Here is a 13,601-nt window from a genome sequence, read left to right as displayed (position 1 = left end):
ACACCCTCAGAGACCCTGACCCCCCTCTGAGGCCCTCGAGACCTTCAAAGACCCTCAAGAGACCCTCAGAGAGACCTGCAGGAATGTCTCAGTACTAATGTAATCCTGTCGAGTGCCTGATCTCCAGCATTCTTCAAAGCAGATTCCTGGATAACCGCACTTCCAACATACTTCACACTTGAATCTTCTTTGGAAGCTGAGAAAAGCATCTGCCACTTTGAAGTCAATCTGTTGAACGCTATGATCACCCATCACACGTTTGGCATGTTGTTCTATTGGCCGTCACCTCGTTGTTATTTTGCAGACTCGATGTTGATTTTGGGAAACCAGAAGTGACGTAAGAGGGCGGAGCTAAAACTACCGAGCATTGAAGAGGCTCTATTCTGCTTGTTGTGGTGTTCTCTCTCGTGCAGACGGGTGCGACTGAAATGCAGTAAACTCGGGTGTAAGTAAGGCAGCATCATTTTGAGATGTTCAGAAAAAGTCTGACATTTAAGCAAAAAGTCTCAATTCTTTTTTTTGCGGTAAAAGTCAGATTCTCGGGATTATGAGAGAAAAAGTCATCATTTTGAAAAAAAAGTCATAAAAAATAAAAACAGAATTCAGATATTTTTGTCATTGGGCGCGTTCACACTGCGGTACTGTGGTAAAGGTTCAGTACCGCAGTGTGAACGCGCCTATTGGGTCAGCGTGTTGAGGGAACAGCTGTTCAGTTGATGCCGTGTTTGTTTGAGGGACTCACAGAAGACGTGGAGCTGGATCTCAGCGGTCCGGATCACAGAGTCGCACTCGGCCTCACAGCTGTACCCTCCCTGATCCTGGAGGTCCACATCCTGCAGGAGGAGCAGGGACTGGTTCTGGTGGGACCCCTGGAGCAGGGTGTGGTTCTGGTTCTGGTGGGACCCCTGGAGCAGGGTGTGGTTCTGGTTCTGGTGGGACCCCTGGAGCAGGGTGTGGTTCTGGTCAGTCCTCCTCCAGGTGAAGGTGGGTGGGAGGAGACACCCAGAGGCCCGGCAGGTGAGCAGCAGATCTGAACCCCGATCTGCTGCAGGGACCAGGGGACTCAGATCCACCTGCAGGGGGTGAGCTGACAGAACAACAACACCGTATAAACACGACTACATGTAAACAACAACAACAACGACTGCCGCTACAGAGATAGTTAACGTTAGTTAAGACGGTAAAGCCGTACCTGTGACGGTGATGGCTCGGTTCACCAGGTGAGCTCCGTACTGATTGGATGCTTCACACAGGTAGGAGGCGGAGTCCTGCAGCGAGGCGGAGGAGAGGCTGAAGGAGAGAGAGGAGGAGGAGGCGGAGTCTGTCCTCTGAAGCTCCTCCCCCTCCCTCCTCAGCACCAGCGTGGGGGGCGGGGCTCCGTCTGATTGGCAGGTAAAGGTCACCTGCTGCCCCTCCAGCACCTGCTCACCTGGACTCACTGACAGGGAGGTGTTGGTGGGGGGGGCTGTGGGGGGGGCAGGTGAGTTATGGTGCGTTCGGTTAAACTGGAACACTTTGATAATTTAACATTTACATTTGTAACAGCTTTGCTCCTCGAATAGTAGCTGTATTCCTCTTCCGGTTCAGAGTGTGAGAAAAGCTTCCGGAAAACACGTGAAACGTTTCTAAAAAATACATTTCAGAAATTGGAAAAATCATTCAGTAAAATGTGAACATTGTAAACATAGTCCTAAACATATTGGGTGATGGTGAACTGCGAAAGCCGTAAACAACTTTCCTGTGGGTTTTTTAGACTTGTGGGTACGTCATTTCTGACCTCCAAAGTGAAGTCACATATTTAGGGAAAAAGTCAGAGTTTAGAGAAAAAGTCAGAGTTTAGAGAAAAAGTCAGAATTCAGATATTTTTCAGAATTCAGATATTTTAGAGAAAAAGTCAGAATTCAGATATTTTAGAGAAAAAGTCAGAATTTTGAGAAAAAGTCAGAATTCAGATATTTTAGAGAAAAAGTCAGAATTCAGATATTTTAGAGAAAAAGTCAGAATTTTGAGAAAAAGTCAGAATTCAGATATTTTAGAGAAAAAGTCAGAATTCAGATATTTTAGAGAAAAAGTCAGATAATTTGAGAAAGTCAGAATTTTGAGAAAAAGTCAGAGTTTTGAGAAAAAGTCAGAATTCAGATATTTTGAGAAAAAGTCAGTTTTGAGAAAAAGTCAGATATTTTAGAGAAAAAGTCAGAATTCAGATATTTTAGAGAAAAAGTCAGAATTCAGATATTTTAGAGGAATAGTCAGAATTCAGATATTTTAGAGAAAAAGTCAGAATTCAGATATTTTAGAGAAAAAGTCAGAATTTTGAGAAAAAGTCAGAGTTTTGAGAAAAAGTCAGAATTCAGATATTTTGAGAAAAAGTCAGAGTTTTGAGAAAAAGTCAGATATTTTAGAGAAAAAGTCAGAATTCAGATATTTTAGAGAAAAAGTCAGAATTTTGAGAAAAAGTCAGAATTCAGATATTTTAGAGAAAAAGTCAGAATTCAGATATTTTAGAGAAAAAGTCAGAATTCAGATATTTTAGAGAAAAAGTCAGATATTTTGAGAAAAAGTCAGAATTTTGAGAAAAAGTCAGATATTTTAGAGAAAGAGTCAGAATTCAGATATTTTAGAGAAAAAGTCAGAATTCAGATATTTTAGAGAAAAAGTCAGAATTCAGATATTTTAGAGAAAAAGTCAGAATTTTGAGAAAAAGTCAGAATTCAGATATTTTAGAGAAAAAGTCAGAATTCAGATATTTTAGAGAAAAAGTCAGATATTTTGAGAAAAAGTCAGAATTTTGAGAAAAAGTCAGATATTTTAGAGAAAGAGTCAGAATTCAGATATTTTAGAGAAAAAGTCAGAATTCAGATATTTTAGAGAAAAAGTCAGAATTTTGAGAAAAAGTCAGTTTTGAGAAAAAGTCAGAATTTTGAGAAAAAGTCAGAATTCAGATATTTTAGAGAAAAAGTCAGAATTTTGAGAAAAAGTCAGAATTCAGATATTTTGGGGAAAAGTCAGATTAAAGTCAGGGACGTTAAAACAAACTTCTCTCTCACCATGCACTCTGACCTCCACGCTGGCGCTGTGATTCCCCTCGCTGTTCCTCGCCTCGCAGTCGTAGCGTCCGGCGTCGCTCAGCCTCACCTGAGCGATCTCCAGCCTATCAGAGGCTCTGCCCGCCTCCACCTGTCCGCCTGCAGACCTGAAGCTCCAGCTGATCTGCGGCTCCGGGTTTCCCCTCGCGGAGCAGGAGAGGACGAACGGAGCGCCGACCATCAGCAGAGCAGAGGAGGAGATCTCCGTCACCACAGGAGCGACTGAGGAGGAGGACTTATTTCATTGTTGGGAGAACACTGAATATCCTCCTCCAACATGAGAGTAGCATGCTAACAAGGTATCAACTGTAGCTGTGAACATGACAGGATGTGTGATGACCCAGAAGAGCATCAGGACTGTTTGAGGCAGGTGATAGCTATGTGATGAACATGATGACTCAGCCTCTATGGAGAGAGACATCAAGCATGCTCATTTCTGACGTGGAGCTAATCTGAAGTAAACATTGAATACTGCTTTCTGTTCCTCCATCTTGTGACTGTGTGACTCCCTCTCTAGATATCAGCATGTGAAGGACACTGCTCAGAACTAGTCTCTGTATGTGATGACTCCCTTCTGGAGAGGATCAGAGATATTATTATTATTAATATTATTATTATTATTCTATCTCTGAGCATCTGCTCTCCAGAGCTTCACTCACAGAGCGGGTCCAGCAGAACCTCAGTCTCTCGGGTCTGGTCCTCCGTCGGCAGGTCCTTCAGGTCCAGCGTCGCCCTGCAGATCAGGCTCTGCCCCCGGTCCTGCTCCTGGGGCTTGAACCGGTACTCTGAGCGCTCCGTGGCCCTGGTGCTCTGCAGCACGGAGCCTCCCTGCAGCCAGCTGAGCGTCAGCTGCTCGGGGGGGTACACACCAGACACCTGACAGGTGAGCACAGACTCCGCCCCCAACCTGAGCCACTCCTGACCACCAATCAGAGGGGCCGATGGGAAGGCTGCAAACACAGAGGTTTACTCATTATATACAGTTTACTATTTATTTACATAATGTTGACAATATCTGTTTTTTACTGCACATATTTTATATTGTATTCCATCCTATTTCAATGTAAATACTGCTTTATTTTATTTTTTATTTGACTATATATTGTATTTTTTTATGTTATTATAGTTTTCTTAAAATAGTTCTCCACCTGTGTTTTTAAACCTATTTTGTTAAATCGTTGATATGGTGCGTCTCCTCTTTGTTGTGGCCTTTTGAGCCAGGTCATAACATTGTGTTTTTACTTTTACGTCTGCACCACGACACCAAGTTTCCTCGTACGTGTCGACCTACCTGGTGATAAACCTGGTTCTGATTCTGTAAATAAAATCCAACTTAGAAATATAATATACTAAGTTCTGCAGTATATATATATATATTTGTGTGTATTTACAGTAGAGGTGCAGGGTGCTGAGGCTCTTCCCGCTTTCCTCCCCGCAGCGGACCCGGCACAGCAGGGCTCCTTCGTGGTGCATCCTGACGGGGTCAAAGGTCACTGAGGAGCCGCTCTGATTGGATTGCACTGAGGCTGCGAGGGGCCGGTCGTCCAGCCACGACCACGACACGGTCGGCATTGTGGGACATCCCTGCACCCGGCAGAACAGCTGCTGCCACTGCCCGAGCCTGATGAGAGGCCTTCTGGGTAACACGTCCACCTGGAGGAGTCCCTGAACGTACCACGACGTCAGCAGCAGCAGCAGCACAGCTGGGAGGAAAACAACAACATGAAATATCAGAAACGGGTTTATTTCCAGGTAGGTCGACACGTACGAGGAATCTGACTTGGTGTCGTGGTGCAGACATAAAAGTAAAACACAGATAGAGAACTAGAACAATATTTAAAATAATCCATGTACAAATATAATACATGTAAAATCAGAAATATCAGAAACAATAGCATAACGTCAATAAAACACCTCGGAAACAATAACAACAAAAACAATTCTATCATCAATCAATCACATTTTTTATAAAGCACATTTCAAAACAACCCAAAGTGCTGTCCAGAGCAGAACAGGTAGCCGACACAACCTTTCATAGATAGATCAATAAAAGCAACACCGACGTAAACATTAACACTCAGCTCATATGCAGATAAACAAATGCATCGGCACCATCAGCCCGGCAAGGAGACCAGCGCGAGAGAATCAAAGTATGGCTTTAGCCTGGATTCACGGGGTTCATTCACTTGTTCACCAACGACTCTCCAGGGGGGTATACTGCGAAGCAGGATTTTCGCTTAGCGGCTAAATTCAGGGAAAACGATAGTTACGGCTGTAACTACGGTTCTATGAGTCCCTACTGACCGCCAGAGGCGGTGCTTTAGCACTGGATATGTCCATCGCGCGCATGCGCAGCTCGAGTACCAATAACAACAAAGTCACCTGTGACCCACGTGACACCGGCTATATCAGCCGGTATTGTCAGAGGATCTGTTCCCCGAATCTTCTCGCGAGCACACAAGAATTCTGAGTGACAGGGAACTCTGGCGGTCATCCGGGACTCATAGAACCGTAGTTACAGCCGTAACTATCGTTCTATTTCGTCCCTACTGACCGCCAGAGGCGGTGCTTTAGCACTGGATGACCTATACCAACAATGTCATGAGGAATCCAAGCCCTTGCTCACCACTGGAAGCAGCGGAGCTCGGCAAAAGGACCACGCCCAAAGAATGGGGAGTGGCGACATTGACCTGATGACAACTGGAGAATGTGCCAGAAGACGCCCACGACGCCGCGGCGCAGATGGTCTCCAGGGGCACCCCTCTCAGGGCAGCCCAATATGTTGAGATGCTCCTTGTAGAGTGGCATCTCAGCCTGGTGGCAGGGGGCGGCCACTGGCCCCGTAAGCCTGTGAGATGGTATCGACAACCCAGTGGGGCAGCCACTGGTTAGAGGGCCTAACCTCCTTTAGTGCCGCCAGGGCAAACTCAAGAGTTGCTCTTCCTGCCGTATACAGGCAGTAACCTTGATATACGCCCTTTGGGCACCCCCAGGGCACAGCAACTTCGATGTGCCGTACTCCTGAATGTCAAAGCGTGCCAGCTGGGCAGGCTGATTGAAGTGAGTTTGTGGAAGGACCCCGGGCGGGAATGCCACATTTGCCCAAAGGGCAACGCCTGAGAGTCCCACCTCGGGCATGTATTGTTTATGGAGAGGACATGCAACTCCCCGACTCACTTCCCTGAGGCTATGGCAAGCAGAAATGCTGCCTATGTGGGCAGCCACCTAAGCCCCACCTGGGCCAGGGACTCGAAGGGAGGAGGTGATAGGGCATCCGGCAGCAAGGGCAGGTCCCAAGCCGGAGCCCTCGGGGTGCAAGGGGGACGCTGCCGTAAAGCCCCTCTCATAAAGAGGGACACCGACCTGTGGCACCCCGCCGTGGCGCCGTCGACCCGAACATGTCGGGCAGAATCGCAGCCACATAAATTCAGAGTGGAGTGAGAACGTCCACTATCTAGAAGGGACTGTTGTCTAAGCAACAATGTACATGCTGTCCCCAAGGAACACGCACATTCTTGCCCCCAGTTGGGGTAGAAAGTGCGTGAGTGCAAGCTGCCTGGCCCGAAGCTCTAGCACGTTGACCCGGCACGCACTCTGCTGGGCAGACCACTGACCCTGAACGGTCCTGCCCTGCCGCACTGCACCCCACCCTGAGAGACATGCACCTATGGTGATGGTCTCCTGGCGGGATGGGATGGCGCCCATGGGCACGCCTACCAGAGATAGGCCCTGCCCCTCCAGCGTGACGGAGAGTGGAGCAATGCTGCGACACCCTGACTTCACTGTGCCTGTGCCACTTGGCGTCCAAGTGAAGGCTGTTCAGCCACATCTGCATGGGGCACAACGACAGCGGGCCTAAGGGCCCAGCGGCCGAGGCAGCTGCCAGTCTGCCCAAGGGCCGGAGGAACTGAATATAAGGCACCCTCTTGCCCGGCCCACGTGGAAGTAGGCATCCCTCGGTTGGGAACCACTCCACCTGTGCGTATGCAGTAGTCAGCATATAGAATGGCAGCACCTTCAGGAATCTGTTGATTCCTCTGAGGTCCAAGATCGGGCGAAATCCGCCGACTTTCTTGCTCACGAGAAAGTATGCCGAGTAGAACCCCCTGGCTAAGCAGAGGGTCTTACTGGGTTGATTGCGTCCTTGGACAAAAGGACGGACAACTCTTGGCCCAGAGGTAGGGCCCCTGCCGGATCGCTGACGACTGTTAATTAGACCCAGCCGAAGGCTAGGGGCCGGAGCTGCGGTCCGTACCCCTGGGTTAAGATGAAAACCACCCAAGGGACGGAAGTACAGACTGCCCAGAAACTGAGCTGCTGCTGGGAAAGCAGCCGCCGACCACTCCCGGGATTTCAGAGCCCAGCCCCCCGGACCCTGGAGCCTCTTGGGGGGTTCCGGTAAGGCTCTGGGGCACGAGGCCGCCTGGAAGGCGGGCGACATGGGGCACGAAAGTCATTGGGAGGCGGTTGAGTGGGCCGCTAAGACCTCTGCAGACCACCCCTGTAATCCAGCGGCTGAGTGCGGCTGCTAGAGCAGCCCCTGGGCCTGCTGGGAGTGGGCACAGGTCTGCGAGGACCCGAGTGCTGCTGCCTGGTCTGCCTAGCTTGGGCGGCACACTCCAGTGCCTCCAGGGCAGCTGATCTAAACAGCTCCCCTGGCTCGACTGGTACGCGACGGAGGACTCTCCGTCAACCGGAGGAGGTGCGTCAGCCGAAGGAGGGGCGCCAACCGAAGGAGGCGCCTCTTGGCCCTTCAGCCTGGGCTGAAGGGCCAAGAGGCGCCTCCTTCATCATGCCCCTATCGGCAGCTAGCCGATCCACTTTAGAGGACAGCCTATTTCTAGTCCTATTGGGGGGAGCACACATAGCCATCGCTCCCTCAAGTCGCCGGGAACGGCCGAATTGATCTGGAGGAGTACGTGACAAGGAGAGGTGTCTGTTGGCTGCTGCCAGACGTTCCACCTCAGTGATTCAAGCCACTCTGAGCACCCGAGGCATGCAGCTACAGCTCATGCAGGCGTTTACCGTGAGAACCTCCCTCAGATGCTCGAATTTCGTCCCCACTGACCGCCAGAAGCGGCCGAGGCAGGAGGGGCAGCGGTCGTGGCCGTCCTCGGGCTCAAGAGAAACCCTACAGGCGCTACATGAATGAACCATTCTGTAGGTAGCCAGATGCAGCGTAGCCGGGAGCGGGTGCGGGAACACAGCCTTCACCAGCTACCTGCTTAATGGAAAGAGTAGAGCGTTGCTGCTACTCGCCGAACAGAAGAGGGATGTAATTACACCCACGTTACGGCAGAGGGAGCGGGAGCGAGATCACTGCCTTCACCTAGCTGGATTAGTAAATAAGGCAGTTTACCAAGAGCGGGGGCGAAAACACTGCCTTCACTGGTTGAGTTAAAGACGAATGCCAGATGCAGTGTAACCGGGAGCGGGTGCGGGAACACAGCCTTCACCAGCTACCTGCTTAACAGAAAAACGAGGCCGTTTGGCGTCTACCAGGAGCGGGGGCGAGAACTGCCTCCACTGGTTAAGTTAGAGTCGAACGCCAGATGCCGTGTAACCGGGAGCGGGAACACAGCCTTCACCGGCTACCTGCTGAACGGGAAGAGTAGAGCGGTGCTACTACTCGCCGAATAGAAAAAGGGATGTAGCTACATCCGCATTACCGGTAGAGGGAGCGGGAGCGAGAGCACTGCCTTCACCTAGCTGGGTAAAATAAAGAAGCTAACAGTATACGCAAGACGTTAGCCGAGCGGCTGCTGCTAACGATCAAGCGAGATCAAGTCAAATAACACACATGTTTAAGACCAGATAACTAGCTTCTAAAGAAGAGAACAGCATAGGGCCGTAGTTACAGCAGTAACCATGGCCAGGGCTCACACGCCATCTAACCGTAGTTACAGTAGTAACTATGGCCAGTACTTACACGGCTTGGATACTTACACAGCATAGAGCCGTAGTTACAGTAGTAACTATGGCCAGTACTTACACGGCTTAGAACCGTAGTTACAGTCGTAACTCTGGCCAGTACTTGCACGGCTTGGATACTTACACAGCATAGAGCCGTAGTTACAGTAGTAACTCTGGCCAGTACGTGCACGGCTTGGAACCGTAGTTACAGTATTAACTATGGCCAGTACTTACACAGCTTGGAACCGTAGTTACAGTAGTAATTATGGCCAGTACTTACGGCTTAGAACCTTAGTTACAATAGTAACTGTGGCCGGTGCCTAAAAGTGTCAGCCAACGGCTGCCCACTAGACAATATAATATTGGGAGGATGAAATCCTCCTTAATGGCCATACATGCAGAGCACACGGCACACAGTGAAGATTGTTCTCTGCATATCGTCCTAGTGCTAGGAGTCTAGTACTAGGAGCAGTAAATACAACGATATAGCGCTACTGCAACCATACCATGCGTCTACCGGGAGCAGCAGCGAGAGCACTGCCCTCACCGGCTGAGTTAAATAATGAAGCTTAACCGTACATGCAAGGTGTTAGCCAAGCGGCTGCTGCTAACAATCAAGCAACAAAGTCAGAACACAATGTTAAGACCAGATAATAGCTTCTAAGAAAGAGAACAGCCCGCATAGAACCGTGTCTGGTTACAGTAGTAACCGCACATGCCGAGCACACAGCACCCGCCGTGAAGATGTTCTCTGCAGATCATCCTAGTGCTAGGAGTCTAGTACTAGGAGCAGTAATACAACGAACTAGCGCTACTGCAATCAAACCCTATGCTACAGGGAGCGGGAGCACTGCCCTGAGTTAATAGTTAAGCTCAACAGCAAGGTGTTAGCCAAGCGGCTGCTGCTAACAATCAAGCGACCAAGTCAGAACACAAATGTTAAGACCAGATAATAGCTTCTAAGAAATAGAAAGTACTTACCTTACTTTCTGCATCTAAACGAAAAACGGGTTTAAAGTATGACCCTCTGGGCTTCCATACTAAATCGAATGAGGGACGCAGCCAAAGCTGGGACTCAAATGCTAATGGTAGCTCGGGCACAACGCCACAAGCAGAACTTTCAGAAGAGCATAAGGGCAACTTTATGGGAGAGGAAGCGGGAACACTGTCGTCACCAGAAAGTCTAAGCCACAAACAATAAGACGGTAATCAGGACAACTTGGCTGGGAGCGGGTGCGGGGACACGGCCATCACCAGCAACAAGCTGACACCAACCTGTCTGTCGAGGCTCTGCACAGCCGGCGCAGCTCCTGGAGGACGCGTTAACGACCCGTAGCTCCGACTGTCAGTCGCAAAGCTGCACGCGGCCAGCTGCTTGCAGAGAAATCCCTCAGATCAAACGTTCAAACCTGAACGCTGTAGGCTACGAAAACGTAGCCACGGTACCCTCGCGCAGCGAGAAGATGAAAGGAACAGATCCTCTGACAATACCGGCTGATATAGCCGGTGTCACGTGGGTCACGGGTGACTTTGTTGTTATTGGTACTCGAGCTGCGCATGCGCGCGATGGACATATCCAGTGCTAAAGCACCGCCTCTGGCGGTCAGTAGGGACGAAATAGAACTCCGGCTTTCCGGTCATCCGAAGCTGGTTCTCTTTTTAGCAGCTAGATCTCCATGGTAACTTATGCTAAGCAGCTAACCTGGTCCCGACCAGGGGCCTATGCTACGAACCTGGTTCAACCTAACCTGGATATGTTTGAGTTAGCCGGTTGGCCTAATCCAAAACATACGCGCTCTCGCTAAACTGTACTACGACGCTGGTTATCAAGTGGATCGCTCAAGCCAGCCGTGTCCTATCTAGCTAGGTGCGCGTTCAGATGAAAGGGGTGGTATCTGGAGCATTCGACCAATCACAGACATGGAGAAGCTACTGACAGCGCAGCGTCATACTTCCTGAATGAAAAGTGAACTTTAATACTAGTCAAAAATGAAGAAGTTAAACTTTAAACATCCATGACTTAAACACTTGATCAGGATCAAAGCCTCAGAGCTGCAGCTGCAAGGTGAACACAGCTGGGACAGAACACGTGTTTGAATGCATTCAGGAAGTATGACGCTGCGCTGTCAGTAGCTTCTCCATGTCTGTGATTGGTCGAATGCTCCAGATACCACCCCTTTCATGTGAACGCGCACCTAACTAGATAGGACACGGCTGGCTGAGCGATCCACTTGATAACCAGCGTCGCAGTACCGTTTAGCGAGAGCGCGTATGTTTTGGATTAGGCCGACCGGCTAACTCAAACATATCAGGTTAGGGTGAACCGGCTTCGTAGGACAGGCCCCTGGACTCTCCAGGACCAAAACAATGACTGTTTCTCAGTGGGATGGAACAGGAAAATAAGGTCTGCATCTGAAACAAATCAAATAGTTGGCTTACTAGCTTCTAATCTTCGCGCTGAAGCAACTCAAATCTCTCCCCAGCAGAACACCTCGTCAGGTAAAAGCCATTTTACGTCCCATTACTTTACGATACAGTATTTATTATCGTCATAGTATCACTATTTCGACGATTAGCTAAAATATAAATTATATTTTACACAACTTTAGTTAAATTTCCATGACTTTTCCAGGTTTTCAATGACCGTAAGAACCCTGGATTTAAAGCAGTCAATGGGGGGGGGGGGGGGGGGTGTAGTATGATTAATGGCTGATAAACTATCGTCTGTAACAGCAGCAGCGTTTGAGGTCATTTAGGTTCAAATGAATTCATTCTGAAGAAGTTAGAGAAGAAAGAAAAATAAAAACAGCTGCTCTGAAAATAAAAAGCCAAATATAAAAGATAGAAATCTCACATTTTGAAGAAAACGACTAAAAATGTTAAAACACTAAAAAATAAATAATAAAAAGAAAATAAAAAGAATATCTTTAAAAGGTGTTGTATTTGTTGAGTTGTTCGTAGAAACCTGAAGATCCCGTTTGGACGTCTCAGAAGAACTCGATGATTAACGACCAGCTGATCTCATCATGTAAAATCAATCCCACACACCACTCACACAGCTGTGACCGAGGGAGGCGTGTGGCGCAGTGGGGAGTGCGTTGGTGTTGGGGTCAGGGGGCACAGGTTCAAACCCCGCTGCAGTCAGCATGTCGTCGTGTCCCTGAGACGCTTCACCCAAAGTGCTCCTCTCCTCAGTGCTGAGTGTGTGAGTCTCTTTGGATAAAAGCGTCTAACAAGTCATGTACTGTGATGACCTGCAGCTTCGCCTGCAACACGTTGGCCGTCAGGTGAAGTCAAATAGACCCAGGAGTTCACGGAGGGCTGAGGTTAACTGATAACCTGATTTATAATCAATGAACAAATCATTAATTAAATATGAACCCCTTAACCGGCATCTGTTTAGCATTATTATTATTATAACAACTTGAATTTATATAGCGCCTTTCATAACCTCAAGGTCGCTTTACAAAGAAACATACAAGGACAAGACATGAACATAACACATATTACTATGTAACAGTTTAACATCCACAGCAATCACAATTTGAGGATTTAAATAATAATGTACACAAAGAGAGTAAATTAAACTCCAAGTCTTAAAAAGTAAACAAAACAATTGATTTGTTATTATTTTAAAGACGGTCTGTATTATTATAACGCGTTTTCTTATTGAAAGAAACAGGAATAAACAGTATACACATTTAACCTTAATTTAACCACAAGACACAAAGAGGAAAAAACAAATAATAATCATTTGAAAATCTGTAAAAATACAAAATACAATTATAAGAAAATAAAATGTAAAAAATATTGAAATAAAAAAAAATATATATGAGGAAATAAAAAGTACAACATAATAATAAATAATAATAATAATAATAACAATAGTGTTACCGGAGAGAGCAGAGATCCTGCAGACACACAGTGGAGACATCTCACTCCTCAGAGGATTAACAGGCGGATGGATGGGTGAAGGGTGGGTGAAGGGTGGGTGAAGGGTGGCTGAAGGGTGGGTGAAGCTCCGTGTCGACGTTCCTCTGGAAATCAGAACCAGTCGCGGGGTAAAATCCAGACGAGTGAAGCCGAGGGTCTCCAGCCTTTCTGTTCCTCTCCGAGTGTCACACGCTCTCTTTATACCCCCCCCCCGCCGTGTGTGTGTTATTGTGAAAACAGTGCAGACCACAGCGCCCCCTGCAGGACACACGCTGGAACTACACATTATTTTCTCTTCATAGCTATGAACAGTCGGATGTCTCTTTCTCTTTCAGTCTGTGAAATAGAAACAGCTCAGTTTGAGTGGAGTGGAAAACCCCTGAACTCTGAGGAGATGCAGAACGAAACATGTGAACAGAAATTGGTAGGCTGAGCTGTAACGCACCAGGAGACCCAGAAAGACAATAATAATGTCAATTAGAAAAAGAAGCTGTTTAGGGAACCAAGTCTTCTCAATTCAAGTTACTATTATAATACAAAAAATACATAATAACTATATTGTATTTTAAAAATATAATTAAATAATAATAATTAATTTAAAATAAAATGTGGAAACGTTTTTATAATACATTTTAAAAGGTGTTTCTTTAAATTAAAATAATATAAATA

At 47.5% G+C, this 13,601-nt stretch overlaps 1 protein-coding gene across 1 annotated transcript in view; it reads right to left on the bottom strand.

The window, feature by feature from the left end:
- Positions 1 to 13,101, bottom strand: part of LOC117444243 (vascular cell adhesion protein 1-like) — a 30,266-nt gene extending 17,165 nt beyond the window's left edge. The window contains exons 1-6 of the mRNA XM_034079897.2: positions 12,894 to 13,101; positions 4,478 to 4,789; positions 3,746 to 4,036; positions 3,048 to 3,308; positions 1,193 to 1,465; positions 743 to 1,087 (exon numbers count right to left, since the gene is read on the bottom strand). Of these exons, the coding sequence (XP_033935788.1) occupies positions 743 to 1,087; positions 1,193 to 1,465; positions 3,048 to 3,308; positions 3,746 to 4,036; positions 4,478 to 4,789; positions 12,894 to 12,933 (1,522 nt within the window). The 5' untranslated portion in view covers positions 12,934 to 13,101. The remainder of the gene's footprint in view (positions 1 to 742; positions 1,088 to 1,192; positions 1,466 to 3,047; positions 3,309 to 3,745; positions 4,037 to 4,477; positions 4,790 to 12,893) is intronic.
- Positions 13,102 to 13,601: the final 500 nt, after the last annotated feature.

The sequence above is a fragment of the Pseudochaenichthys georgianus genome, unplaced genomic scaffold, assembly GCF_902827115.2.
Source record: "Pseudochaenichthys georgianus unplaced genomic scaffold, fPseGeo1.2 scaffold_763_arrow_ctg1, whole genome shotgun sequence".
NCBI lineage: Eukaryota > Metazoa > Chordata > Actinopteri > Perciformes > Channichthyidae > Pseudochaenichthys > Pseudochaenichthys georgianus.
Note: the sequence above shows the minus strand (reverse complement) of the source record. Positions and strands in the feature narration are given on the sequence as shown.